This window comes from Trichomycterus rosablanca, chromosome 9, assembly GCF_030014385.1.
Source record: "Trichomycterus rosablanca isolate fTriRos1 chromosome 9, fTriRos1.hap1, whole genome shotgun sequence".
Lineage (NCBI taxonomy): Eukaryota > Metazoa > Chordata > Actinopteri > Siluriformes > Trichomycteridae > Trichomycterus > Trichomycterus rosablanca.
Genome location: NC_085996.1, coordinates 32,902,570 through 32,917,865, shown reverse-complemented (window position 1 = coordinate 32,917,865; position 15,296 = coordinate 32,902,570). Strand labels below are relative to the sequence as shown.

Below are 15,296 nucleotides of genomic sequence, written 5' to 3'. Positions count from 1 at the left end.
CACACACACACACACACACACACTCACATATTTATACATATATATCACTGCTTTATCCTAGCAGTGTCGTAGTGGGTTTGGTTTTCCTGGAAACTGCAGTAACACACCTCAAACGAGATGCCAATCAATTACGGGCTCTCGGCCACCCCCCTCAGACACAGCCATGTCTGTACATAGATTTTTGATTGGCCATTGTATCAGCTATGTATTTCTAATAGCAGAACTGCTATTCACTTGATGTTCTGCACTTGTATGTGTAAACTCTAGAGACTGTTATGTGTGAAATTCCTAGGAGATATTCTGCATTTTCTGTCATGTTCAAAGTCATCTAGATCAAATATCATGTGCTGCCACATGTCTGGAGCATCAAAACAAACAAATGTAAGAAAAATCATATAAAGGTACATCGTTGCTGAGACACCATGATTTCTGTTTTTTGAAAGTTTTAAAAAAGCAAACTAAAATGTTAATGTTAGCCAAAACACAAACGCTTTATTGTGTAATTGCTCCATACTTGTAATGCAGACTTTAATTTTAAATAAATTGAATGGATGTTTTTGTTTATACATATAAGTGTAAAGACAATATTCTTGCCGTAAGCCACAAGAAGGATTCTTTACCTTCATGTTGGGCCTCAATTTAACAAGAATCATGGTATTGCTTTACCTTTACAAGCAGCAGAAAGCAATAAAGACTGTGAGAATTGTGTTGAACAAAAGAGCCACAGTTGTTGGCTTTAATCACATTAAAAGCCTTAGCACAGCCACTCTCCACAGCCTGGCAAGCTGAAGTAAAAGCATAAATCAACCTTCAGTCTCGCATTTTTAATAAAATGCTTAATTAGAATTCCACTCAACGCCTTCGAGCAGCCACAGAGAACAGAGGACGGTCAGCTGTACCTACCTGGGCTTATACTCAGTGACCTGAGCTCCAACATCACAGTAGATCTGAGGGAAGTAAAAGCGGTGTGACTGCAGATTAATATCCATCCTCTTGGCTTACAGAGAGGAACAGGTGCTCTCACTGACACGTTTCTACACTCGTCAGGCAATCAGCTGGCCTCCCCCCGCCTGTACTCTCCAATAAAGCACTCGTTAAAGAATTAGAGACTGGAATAGCAGCGGCATCTTATCCGAGCAGGAGTCGAACAAAGGGCAGATGCTCTCACATCATCGTCCGTAACCCATTTACATCAACAGCTGATCAAAGCCTCCATCTGAACAATGACCTGAGAAAGAATTTGCTCAGCCAAGGGTTGAACAAAAATGAATTAAAATGACTTTAAGGTTATGCTTTTAGTAAGCAGAAAAAAGATAGATGTATTTGTGAATGAATCAATCCTGACAAAGAGTGTAACTAAGGAGCAGCACATTAACAAAAAGAGAGATCGCTCTCTCCAGCGTAATGAGAGGACTGAATGAAATGATGCTCCCAGTGAGGCGTTACCCACAGTCTGCCTCTCAGTGTCTCACACCATCCACTGGATTAGCTCCCTCCCACATCTCTCCATCCTTTGCTTCATCTAGCTGTAATATGAAAGAAGGGCTACAAACCCCCTCCCCTTCCCTAACACACACCCACCCACCCCCATTTACCACCATTGCTTCTGCTTCTGGGTTTTTTCTCCCTTCCTTCTTTTTTTTACTCTTCTTCTGCTTATATTTATATTTTAAATTATCTATTTTAAACTATCTTTATTGACTTACTGATGTTTTGCCACAAATATAATATTTAATGCATTGACATTAAGGACTTCTGCAGATGGGAATCCATGTTACTTACTGTAAATGCATGTTGCAAAATGCACATGACTATAAATGCATGTTATGGAATGGATATAATTGTAAATGCATGTTGAGAAATGCAGCTAAATGCATGTTTTTTGCAAAATATAAAACAGTGTTGGCAGAAAAGACAAGAATGCATGCAACTGTAAATGTGATTCTACATGCACGTTGATAAATAGATGATTGAAGTGTGATTAAATGAATGCTGGGGAACATATGTAACTGTGAATGCATGTTACAGACTGCATATAATTGTAAATAAATGTTGGCAATGTATGTTCTACATGAATGCTTAGGAGGACATGTAACTGTATGTTGAGGATGCAAGTGATTGCAAATTCATGTTTGTGAATGCATGCAATTGTGAATGCATGTGGGGGGAAACATGTCAGTATACATTTATGTTGTGGAATGCATGAGATTATAAATGCATGTGGCAGATGAATGACCTTGTGCCCCTAATCAGAGGTCATAAATAAGAGCAATTCATTTATTGTCTCTTTTACCACCGCATTATCCTACTCAGGGTCAATTTACTGTGGGTACTGTGGGTACAATTTACTGGACGAAATGTGGGAAACACCCTGGACAGGGCACACACACATACACACATTCACACCTAGGGCAATTTTAGTATCTCCAATAACCTGACTGCATGTCTTTGGAGGAAAATCACACAGACACAGGGAGAACATGCAAACTCCACACAGAAAGGAAACAGACTGCTCCACCCAGGAATTGCACCCAGGACTTTATTGCTGTGAGGTGACAGTGCTACCCACCGAGCCACATTGCAACAAGGGATACCTGACTTAACAATATGTATAATGAATTAATGATCAAAGAATTAGGTTTTGCCATGGTTAACCATGGTTATCTGAGACCTCTGGCCCAAATCCTATTACAACCCAGAGGAGTCCTGAAATGTCTGGACAATGTATGAACTGGGAAAAGAGCTAAAACACTAGCTGAATCTAGTCTTTAGTTAATCGTGGCCTATGGTTTTTAATCAATTCAAGCCTTTTAACTTAAAGTATCTGTATAGATCATTCTGTTAAACATGATTATATTTCATGCAGGAAGCCGTGCGGATTACCTGCAGATTACAGGTCAAAGGACTCATGTGAACTCTGCTTCTGGTACAACAATCTAACTCATACTTTTTCTAAATTCATGCCAGAACAGAATAAACAATTCTTTTGGAATTCACAAAGCAGAGACAGAGAGTGAGACCAGCTGAGGAATAATAACCATAAACACAGGGTGACCCACTCGCATACTGTATACATGAAAGCATAATATTATGTCTGTGTTCAGCTGTGTGAGAACCTCCAATAGTAATGAAACATATTATACTATATACCAGGGAACTGACATATAGAGCTAAATAAAGATGCAAGAGTAGAGGCTGTATATGCAGAGGTAGCATGCAGCCCTTCCCCCCTCATCATTCTCTCAGCTGCACTCTCTGCAGGTTCCTGCATGGCTGCAGACTGCATTCTAATCCTTAAAGGGAAACACCTCCTATACAGTAGAACCTAGCCAAGAGCCAACAGTAACTGCACTGCCATTACCACACAGCAGGGGTTACGGCCTTCTGCGAGACGTCCAACCGAACACTAACCTAGTCACCCAGGATGAAGAATGTAAAGACACCAAAAACATGAAGGCAGAAATATGAGACAAAGGCACAAAATGCAGTTCATGTATATGACAGTGTGTGTGTGTGTGTGTGTGTGTGTGTGTGTGTGTGTGTGTGTGTCTTTGTGGGTGAGTGTAAAAGAACAGGAGGAAAAAGACTAAATAGTAAAGCAAAAGGAAAACGTAAGACAGTAAAAACAAAACAATAAGACAGAAAGTAGTACATGTTTGACATAAAAGTGCTATTAACTTGATTGACTTGAATGATAACTGGAATTTACAGCTGACATTGCTGGTCTGGCCAAATAAGTTGGACTATATTATTGAAATGTAAATGTAAAAACTGTGGAAAACCAAATGGTGGCTCTTCCACCTCAATTACAATGATTTGTGGTATTATTATTAATGCTGCTTCTTTAATAATTGTAAGCAAGCAAGGAAAAAAGCAGTCTGCTTTGCGCAGCTGTTTAAAAGCTTTGGACTTTTAGTTTGGACACAGTGAACAATGTTACTTAGTATATATACAGTGTATCACAAAAGTGAGTACACCCCTCACATTTCTGCAAATATTTCATTATATCTTTTCATGGGACAACACTATAGACATGAAACTTGGATATAACTTAGAGTAGTCAGTGTACAGCTTGTATAGCAGTGTAGATTTACTGTCTTCTGAAAATAACTCAACACACAGCCATTAATGTCTAAATAGCTGGCAACATAAGTGAGTACACCCCACAGTGAACATGTCCAAATTGTGCCCAAATGTGTCGTTGTCCCTCCCTGGTGTCATGTGTCAAGGTCCCAGGTGTAAATGGGGAGCAGGGCTGTTAAATTTGGTGTTTTGGGTACAATTCTCTCATACTGGCCACTGGATATTCAACATCCACCTCATGGCAAAGAACTCTCTGAGGATGTGAGAAATAGAATTGTTGCTCTCCACAAAGATGGCCTGGGCTATAAGAAGATTGCTAACACCCTGAAACTGAGCTACAGCATGGTGGCCAAGGTCATACAGCGGTTTTCCAGGACAGGTTCCACTCGGAACAGGCTTCGCCAGGGTCGACCAAAGAAGTTGAGTCCACGTGTTCGGCGTCATATCCAGAGGTTGGCTTTAAAAAATAGACACATGAGTGCTGCCAGCATTGCTGCAGAGGTTGAAGACGTGGGAGGTCAGCCTGTCAGTGCTCAGACCATACGCCGCACACTGCATCAACTCGGTCTGCACGGTCGTCATCCCAGAAGGAAGCTGACGCACAAGAAAGCCCGCAAACAGTTTGCTGAAGACAAGCAGTCCAAGAACATGGATTACTGGAATGCCCTGTGGTCTGACGAGACCAAGATAAACTTGTTTGGCTCAGATGGTGTCCAGCATGTGTGGCGGCGCCCTGGTGAGAAGTACCAAGACAACTGTATCTTGCCTACAGTCAAGCATGGTGGTGGTAGCATCATGGTCTTGGGCTGCGTGAGTGTTGCTGGCACTGGGGAGCTGCAGTTCATTGAGGGAAACATGAATTCCAACATGTACTGTGACATTCTGAAACAGAGCATGATCCCCTCCCTTCGAAAACTGGGCCTCATGGCAGTTTTCCAACAGGATAACGACCCCAAACACAACCTCCAAGATGACAACTGCCTTGCTGAGGAAGCTGAAGGTAAAGGTGATGGACTAAACCCAATTGAGCACCTGTGGCGCATCCTCAAGTGGAAGGTGGAGGAGTTCAAGGTGTCCAACATCCACCAGCTCCGTGATGTCATCATGGAGGAGTGGAAGAGGATTCCAGTAGCAACCTGTGCAGCTCTGGTGAATTCCATGCCCAGGAGGGTTAAGGCAGTGCTGGATAATAATGGTGGTCACACAAAATATTGACACTTTGGGCACAATTTGGACATGTTCACTGTGGGGTGTACTCACTAATGTTGCCAGCTATTTAGACATTAATGGCTGTGTGTTGAGTTATTTTCAGAAGACAGTAAATCTACACTGCTATACAAGTTGTACACTGACTACTCTAACTTATATCCAAGTTTTATTTCTATAGTGTTGTCTAATGAAAAGATATAATAAAATATTTGCAGAAATGTGAGGGGTGTACTCACTTTTGTGATACACTGTATATATATACTATATATATATATATATATACAGTGGGGTCAAAAAGTATTTAGTCAGCCACTGATTGTGCAAGTTCTTCTACTTAGAAAGATGAGAGAGGTCTGTAATTTTCATCATAGGTACACTTCAACTATGAGAGACAAAATGAGAAAAAAAAATCCAGGAAATCACATTGTAGGTTTTTTAAAGAATTTATTCATAAATTATGGTGGAAAATAAGTATTTGGTCAATAACAAACAAGCAAGATTTCTGGCTCTCACAGACCTGTAACTTCTTCTTTAAGAAGCTCTTCTGTCCTCCACTCGTTACCTGTATTAATGGCACCTGTTTGACCTCGTTATCTGTATAAAAGACACCTGTCCACAGCCTCAAACAGTCAGACTCCAAACTCAACCATGGCCAAGACCAAAGAGCTGTCGAAGGACACCAGGAAGAAAATTGTAGACCTGCACCAGGCTGGGAAGAGTGAATCTACAATAGGCAAGCAGGTTGGTGTGAATAAATCAACTGTGGGAGCAATTGTAAGAAAATGGAAAACATACAAGACCATTGTATAACAATTGTATGACCATTGTTAGACCAAGATAATCTCCCTTGGGGTCAAGATCTCATCCCGTGGGGTCAAAATGATCATGAGAACGGTGAGCAAAAATCCCAGAACTACACGGAGGGACCTGATGAATGACCTGCAGAGAGCTGGGACCAAGTAACAAAAGCTACCATCAGTAACACACTACGCCGAGAGGGACTCAAATCCTGCAGTGCCAGGCGTGTCCCCCTGCTTAAGCCAGTACATGTCCAGGCCCGTCTGAAGTTTGCCAGAGAGCATATGGATGATCCAGAAGAGGATTGGGAGAATATCATGTGTTCAGATGAAACCAAAATGGAACTTTCTGGTAAAAACTCAACTCGTCGTGTTTGGAGGAAGAAGAAAAACCCAAGAACACCATACCTACTGTGAAGCATGGGGGTGGAAACATCACGCTTTGGGGCTGTTTTTCTGCAAAGGGGACAGGACGACTGATCCGTGTTAAGGGAAGAATGAACGGGACCATGTATCGTGAGATTTTAAACCAAAACCTCCTTCCATCAGTGAGAGCATTGAAGATGGAACGTGGCTGGGTCTTCCAGCATGACAATGATCCCAAACACACCGCTCGGGCAACGAAGGAGTGGCTCCGTAAAAAGCATTTCAAGGTCCTGAAGTGGCCTAGCCAGTCTCCAGACCTCAACCCCATAGAAAATTTGTGGAGTCCGTGTTGCCCAGCGACAGCCCCAAAACATCACTGCTCTAGAGGAGATCTGCATGGAGGAATGGGCCAAAATACCAGCTACAGTGTGTGCAAACCTGGTGAAGACTTACAGGAAACGTTTGACCTCTGTCATTGCCAACAAAGGTTATGTTACAAAGTATTGAGTTGAACTTTTGTTATTGACCAAATACTTATTTTCCACCATAATTTACAAATAAATTCTTTAAAAATCCTAAAATGTGATTTCCTGGATTTTTTTTTTCTCATTTTGTCTCTCATAGTTGAAGTGTATCTATGATGAAAATTACAGACCTCTCTCATCTTTCTAAGTAGGAGAACCTGCACAATCAGTGGCTGACTAAATACTTTTTGGCCCCACTGTATATATATACAGTATATATATATATATATATATATATATATATATATATATATATATATATATATATATTTTGTCTAGTAACGTTACACAGATTAATTACTGGCTGTGCACTCACTCTATATTTTGATTACATGTATTCTGATATTTCATTGTCTTAGTTATTTTTATATATTACTTAATGAAAATATTGTTGTGTTTTTACTTTCGTTAGCCACTTGCTACTGTAGAGGGTCGGCTCACCTAGCCACTGCGAGTGCTGCTCATCCGGCGGGGATGCTACAGGTTTTTTGCTGTGTGCGGTGGTGGAGGTGTGGGAATAAAGACACTCGACAAGGTACAGTTCACTGTAACTGTTTAGTTAGGACTTCAACAAGCATTACAACACTTTAGACTGCCTAGCTCCAGCACCCGAACTACCTACTGGGTTCAATGCTGGGGCCATACGGCAAGTTTCATATACAAAACTAACTAACTGCAGAACGTCCAAACGCACATGTAAAAACCGGGTGCTGCATTCTAATTGGCTGAGCTGAATATCACTCACATATCACCGCTACAATATTGTAATATAATAATAACGACCTGGTGAGTGCAGCAAATGGGGGGGGGCAGTGCGGTGGGGGGTTGAGTTCATGTCGTGGAGGGCCCCTCCACGTCATGGTCCCCAGTGCACTTGCCCCCCGGTAGCTACGCCCCTGGTTATATGAACATGCTAGACCTATAAATAAAGAAAGTTAGACCCATATAACGTGAGACAGATTTTACAGTGACTGAAGTGGTGAACATGGGGAGTAAGTGTGTCTGACTCAGCAGCTCTGAGAGAAATTAAAATAGAGCTGAAACTGCTTACACTGTCTGTTTAAGCAAAGTTAAATCAGAACACTTTACTGCAGGGCCCCACTGGTTTAAAGAAGGTCAGTAAAATTCACATGCTGTTCATGATCGTAAACTTTCTTAAGTGTTCCAGTAAAGTAAATTACAATTGTCAAATACATCAGTCAATTGATGGCAAAATAATTGGGTTAACACATACAATCAGCCTCTGTAGGTTATCCAAAACAGCTACAGATTGTAGTCTACACCAGGAGACGGGTGAATACAGTCAGGCATTAAAGTAAAAATAGCATCATTTGTCTTTGTTAGGTATTGGGTCACCACAATTCATTAAAACAGCTACATTGTCCTTTGGTACAAATTCTACAGGTTTCTGTAATTGTACTGGAGTTATGGATCACTAATATTTTAAAATATATAACCTCACTTGGTGTATGAGATGCATTAATAAGAAAGAAAGCACTGACAGCTGGTGGTTAAAAGAGGCAGAACAATAATGTGTCTAAAAAACAGCCCACCAAAAAATATAGGAAATAAAGGCATAAAAATAAACAACCTAGTAAAACTAAATAAACACAGAACCTGACCAAAACCAAAAGCTGCAGCTCAAGTGGCATTAAGAAATAGCTCAGGCGGGCAAACACACTATTAGCAGTACGACTAAACTTTCTGCAAAAACAACAAAAGGCAGACAATCACTGTACATGAGTCTAATCAATACTTGCCCAAAAACCTCAAAAATGCGATAGACTAGAGAGGAAATAAAGATGAGCTGGATTCCCAGGTACTTGATCCAATAATTAGTACCAATCAAGCTTAAAAAAGACTGTTCTAGCGCCCAGGTGGCGCAGCGGGATATTCTACTAGCACACCAGCACCAAGATTTATACCTCCTCGGTTTGAAACTCGGCGTTACCAGGTTGGCTGGGCACCATCTAGCAGGCATAATTGCCAGTGCCTGCAGCAGACACAGTTCTGCTAGGGCGGGATGACCGGACTATGTGGGTGGGGTCTTCAAAAGCTGTGTAAGGACCCTGACTGGCAGATAGAAAGGCGCCTGTGCAGAGTGCATAGGTGAATAAGGGTTCAGCTAAGGGCTGCACATGGGTCGGAGGAGGAGTGAGCAGCAATATACCGACCTCGACTGCAATCAGGGATCCCCCAGCAGCGGAAGGCAAACTGACTACGATAAAATTGGGAGAAAAATGGGAGAAAATGCATAAATAAAATAGAAAAATAAAGATTGCTCTGTAATAACCACACACAAAATATTCTGTGTAGGCAGCTCAAATCCGGAATGATTCTTTTGTGATGGCTTCATTCAGAAATGCCAAGCACAATACACAAGAATGGTACCACGTCACCTGCCAAATTCCCAGACACAAGATCAAAAAGACGACAAAAGAATAGGCAGACATAGCAGTCTGACAAACCACCAATGAGACACACAGACAAACAAGCAGTCACTGAGCACAGGACTGAGCCACGTTAAAGGGCCATCCTACAGCTGAAGCAAATCATGCTTAATTAGGTGCAGAAGACATTTGCGAAAGTGCAAAGAGAACTGCACTTTCAGTTAATCTGCAGCTCCATGCCCCCTACCGGCTAACATAGTCCCGCCAGGTGGGCATGTTTACATTTACATTTGCAGATGCTTTTATCCAAGCGACTTACCATCATGACTGAAAACAATTCACGGAATTGAGGGTTAAGAGCCTGGCTCAGGGACCCAACAGTGGCAACCTGGGGTGGTGGGGCTTGAAGCAGCAACCTTTTGTTTACTAGTCCAGTATCTTAACCACTGAGCTTCCACTGTCATGTGCCCTATATTTCAGCTGAGCTTTAAACTCGAGCGTTCAGCATCCCAGCAGTGGTGGGTTAGCGCATTAGACCACTGTGTCACCCAAGCACCAAAGTATATTGCTAATATTTTATTTTTATTGTCCATCTATTTTTGGCACATTGGCACAATTTCAGATAGGTGCTATTAATCTATCCCTTTTATACACCTTATTTTTAGTGTGCCAATTTCTAGACGTTCTGGCTATGACTTTCAGTTAGCATTTGGATTTCTGTATCTATCAGTGCTATCAGTGTTGTTTTAAAAATAACTGTATTTAATGAATCATGGATTTACCTAAAACTGGAATGGTGGAACTCTCACACAAAACTGGAAGACCAGGCCAAGTTACTTACTGCTGCATCTAAAAATTAAGTTGAATAGACACAAACAAGCAGATGCCAGGAGTTAATTTGCATGATTTCGATGAACACAGGACACCCAGAAAAGGCCAATAATACTCTTTCAAACAACCACAGACAGCTAATGTGCAGTGAATGTGCATTGAAGCATTAATTACAGCTATGGTATTAGATCAGCCAGTGTGTGTACTGACCGGCTGGACAGTGATGCCGGGCACATTTGGCAGCCTCTGTCCCTGAACAAGGGCAAGAAGCAAATCTTCTCACTGTCTGTTACAGGAACTGCCATATATATTTAGCCTCAATCTGACACCTACACACCCCTCTGTAACCCTAGGCTTGACGTTAAAATTAAATAAGGCTTAAAAAAGATTTCAGATGAATGTAGTTTCAAAGTCATAATGAAATTTTATCAATGAGATTTTTACGTTTTTACTATCTTACAAATGTTTATTTATATAAATAAAAAATGTATATTTTATAAACCAGCTGTTTCAGTAAGTGTTTATCAAACATCTAGTATTAACGTGTCCATAAAACGAATGATTTCAATTTCTTACTGTAGTCAAAAAGACCAGATTTACTAAAGTTACTGTTTTGTCAAATTTATGAATTTTTGGTTTCATATCCCATGTGTTATTAATGACTGATGCCACAACATACTGAAATCGTTATCATCAAGTATTACCACTGCTTTATCTTGGCCGGGGTCACGGTGGGTCCTGTTTTCCTGGAATCACTGGGTGTAATGCAGTAACATACCCCAGACATGATCCATCGCGGGGCCTCAGGCATTTCCCTTTCAGAGCTAGCCAATCATGTCTGTAGCACTGCTGGGGATTCAAACTCTGGATTCCAGCTTTAATGTGCTAGTGTTATTTACTACTGTGCCACCCGAGCACCCTACAAACTGTTTAACAAGTTGCTTGCAGTTCTAAAATGTTTCCAGATAGCTCTTTAAACACCCAAATACCAAAAATTTTGGTATGTCAACTTCTAAAATAATGAATGAAACAGGGAAGTTTAAGTTTGACAAGTTAAAAACAATAACAAATATCAAAACACTCCACTCATCAGTGCTGTCCAGTGTACTTTCTAAATGCCATAAACTAATCCAGTGAAGATTGAAGGGTAATATTTACACTTTAGTAATTTAATCTAACAAACTCTGCATCCCTAAATCACTGCAAGTGTACCAGTATGTGAAAACTGACTGTCTGCAAGTGTAATAAGGTTTATAGTTCGTAATCAAACACACAGTAATGCTTTGAGGACCAAGTTTGCATTGCTTTTAAGCCCTCTAGATCGCTCAAAATTATTTATCTTTTATAAAGCACACTTTTGCAGCTATTAGAGTAGAATTGGGATCCCGCTATTCTCACTGTCAAGAGAGTTTTGCATGTTTTCCCTGTGTTTTTAAGGGTTTTCCTCAGACCTCTCAAAAACATGCAGACGGTCGACTAGCTAGTCTTAATTTAATTCATGAAATAGTGCCCTGTGCGTTGTGTATTTCTGCTCCACACCCAATTTTGCCTGATGAATGTATGTAGTTTATCTATATATTTTTTTTCCTCTTTGAGTGGATGGCTGTTCTTTATCCAGTTTCATGTAAAAAATTTTAGTGCTTCATATAATGCATAAGGAAAACCAAAATAATCTGCTGTGATGACCCCTAAAAAAAAAAACAGACTGTAAACAAACAACAGTATCCAATCTTTTCCATCACAAAAGTATTCAATCTTTTCCAATCCAATCTTTTCATCACAAAAATCCAATCATATAAGTCGCAGCAAGCATTCCAGTACTCCAGTACTGCCATATATGATCCCTACAGACGTATGTATGTAAACTTTTGACCTCAGGTATCCACGCAGTGTGTTGCTGATGTTGCTACATGAGCCTCTATGACGGCTGCAATAGGCGGATTCCACACGCAACACGTGCACGCCGGTCTCCATGGCAACGTCTTCTCTCTACATTTCCTGCGCATCCCTCAGAATCATTTATCCACATTTTTCTTTCATTTAAACGACTATGTTTAGCACAACTTTTATAAATCGAGTAATACAGTGGTAACGTGTAAAGAGAAATTCAGAACAACCCTGTAAACACACACACACACACCGGACAGACCGGAATGTTGGTGTGCTGCCCCACCTCAGGCCTTCAACATGAGGTAAAAGCCGGTCAGTGAATCACCACGTCTTTTTATATTTAGGAATGATTTATTAAGAATTAAAATGCACATCGGGCAGATAGATGGGATGAGTTGATCTCATTCATACAATCTTTCCAGTTTATGCATCACATAATATGAAATGCATGTGGATGAAGCAGAATAACGCTTCATTGTGCGCGTGTCATAGCTGGTGCAGGGGTTTGCTTACCTCATCTTTCCCCTCTGTCCGGGGGGACTGCAACCAAATCTTCCCCTAGTGCTCTTCCAATATGTGCCCCAGTCTCTTTTACCTATCTTATTCTTCTGATTCTGATCTCAGGTTAAACAGTCCGACTCGATCACAGACGCTCGCAGGAACGTGCAGATGCTGCGACAAACGATTCAGTGTGTCGCGTGCAGTTCGCGAGCCGCTCTCCTGTTTGCTTTTCCACGCGAACCGTTCCTCCGCTTTCTCCCTCACTTCCATTTTACATCGACCTCCACCGCGGTCTGTCTGTCATCGGTAAATGTGCGAGGAGTCAGGGTCTGCGGGGCTGCCATCTTATATCCTCCTCCAGGCCAGCAGCGGACAAACACAGCAGACGAGCGAAAGAGAAGAGCGGTCTGCTCTGACAGTCCAGAGATGGACTAATGAATCGGTTCGTTTCAAACGACACTTGTGAACGAGTCTAATGAATCGAATCGTCTGCACAAGCGAATCTAACATTTTCACACAAATGTTGTTTCATTAACTAATTAACATGAAATTATTTATTCATTAAGTTGTAATAACTTGTTCATTCCGATCGGGGTCGCAGTTGGTCCGATGCCACCCAGCAGGAAACAAGCACAGAATACATCCTGGGCAGACTGCATTGCAGAGTATCACTCGCTCACTTATATACTCATTCACTCAGTCATTATGAAATAGAAGCAGTTTAAAGTAGCATGTTTTGAGAGGTGGGAGGAATCCCAGGCAGACATGGGAAGAACATGCAAAACTTCTAATTGAAGACAAAAATCAAGCACAGGTCCCCAAGACCCATGCTGATGTTGAGCACCCACTTCAGCAAATACACCATAATGCATTTCTTTAATTTCAGTGTCTTTTTAGATGCAAAGCATCTCTGGGCATTGTGATTCACTGACTTGGGGTTGGAGCTACTCCACAAAGCGAAGATATTGACTCTATAGTCAGCCTGGTGCTTCACATCAGTGACATTGTTTGTCCTTTTCTCTAACACACATTTTAAAGTAATTTTTACAAGTGTAATCTCCTAAACTCTGGTCTCATTTTTTATTTTCATTTTTTTCATAACATCACATCTGGATAATTATAGGGTGGATATTGACACAGAGGTAACCGCAGCTCCTGCCAAATCTCTCAGGGGGGGCAATTGTTGCAATGATGGCCAAGGTGACCCGTTCAATAAGTAAATTAAAGCTTAAATAATTAACATCTTAAGTCATCTATCAGTTTGCCCTCACAAATAACTTTGAACATGGAGAGAGACCAGCTTTACCATTAATCATAACATTAAGTAAAGCCTTCACCCTAACAATTTAATTCAGTCTTCATCAGATAGCATTTTATTTTAGGTGCAGCAGATCCAGAATAAAGATCGGGGCATCGGGGCTGATGTGCAATGAATAAAGAAGTACAATTAAACAATTGGGGAGATACAATAAGTGCAATCACAATTCACAATTTAAAAATTACATTACTTACTTGTAATTTACTTGTTACTTATATGATTTTCCCCCCTTTGTAGATACTTGATGTTTAAATTTGGTCTGGGTGGCCCTAATTCCTTAGTTGCTAATTTATCCTGATTACTACGACGACTGAATGGCATTTCCCTTAATGACACGATGGAGTTGCTCCGAACTGAGGTGATGGTAGTCATAGTGACGAGATCGCGACACCAGGTTACGTGTGACGCAAGCACGTAAGTGCGAGTCCTCCCGGAAGCCATTCAGAATGTATTGCAGCGCCTGCAGTTAAAAAAAAAGAGCCTTAACATGAGAGTCTATGAGAGCAATCTGGGGCGATTTTCAGTCAGACTGAAATCGCTCCAAAAGGGGCGGTACTGTACGGAACACAACTCGACGCTGATTGGACTACGATATTCAGAGGCAAGACAGACTCCAGAACAGTCACAGCTGTGATAGAAAAATTTCTTCCCTTTCGTCCTTTGGTGGTGCGTCGCCCGATCGCCCTAAGGAACGAGCCGCCCCTGGGTAACTGTTTACAGCATTTTTTACCTTTTACTATATTAACTATTTTAACTTGTGTTATTCACAGGGATGAGTTAAGGAAAATACTGAAATTATGAGTAGCACATAAGTAGTACAACTATAGATGGGGATTGCATACACCTTGGACATTTATGGAAAACCAGTTTTTGTGGTTCCTGTGTTCCTCAGCATCTGGAGTAGATGTGCATTTTATGGGAACATGTGTTGCATCTATGACTCCTGAAAAGTTCCCATAATTATAGAATTGTAGTTCATCTGGGCTGTGGCATCAGGGACATTTATAAACCGTCCTCTTAGTTTACAAATGGCCCTGCATACTCTGTGAATGACATTACATACTGTTGGTTCACTGACACCACAGGAAGCTTCAGTTTCTCGATTAAATGTGCCACATATCAAAAAGTTATGAGCACCTGGAGACCAACAGGCGAGATAATCTCCACTACATATATGCATTCTAAAATGATCTCGAAAACAAATGTCATCAAAATGTCGCACTGGGTCACTTCTGTCAGCAATAACATGTCTACCTGGTGGTACTCGTTGATCTTCATTAACATAGCCCAAGTCTACAACATTAATCTGAAGTTAAATCTGCCTCCCCTCGATTTAGTCCTGTAATAGCTTTAATCTTAGCAAAATAGCTTAATCTTCAGCAAATTA

General features: G+C 41.0%; 1 protein-coding gene across 2 annotated transcripts in view; it reads right to left on the bottom strand.

The window, feature by feature from the left end:
- evlb (Enah/Vasp-like b) overlaps window positions 1-12,914 on the bottom strand; it is a 45,690-nt gene extending 32,776 nt beyond the window's left edge. For both annotated transcript variants that reach the window (XM_063002268.1, XM_063002267.1), the window contains exon 1: window positions 12,604-12,914. In XM_063002268.1, coding sequence (XP_062858338.1) covers window positions 12,604-12,608 — 5 coding nt within the window. In that variant the 5' untranslated portion in view covers window positions 12,609-12,914. The remainder of the gene's footprint in view (window positions 1-12,603) is intronic.
- Window positions 12,915-15,296: the final 2,382 nt, after the last annotated feature.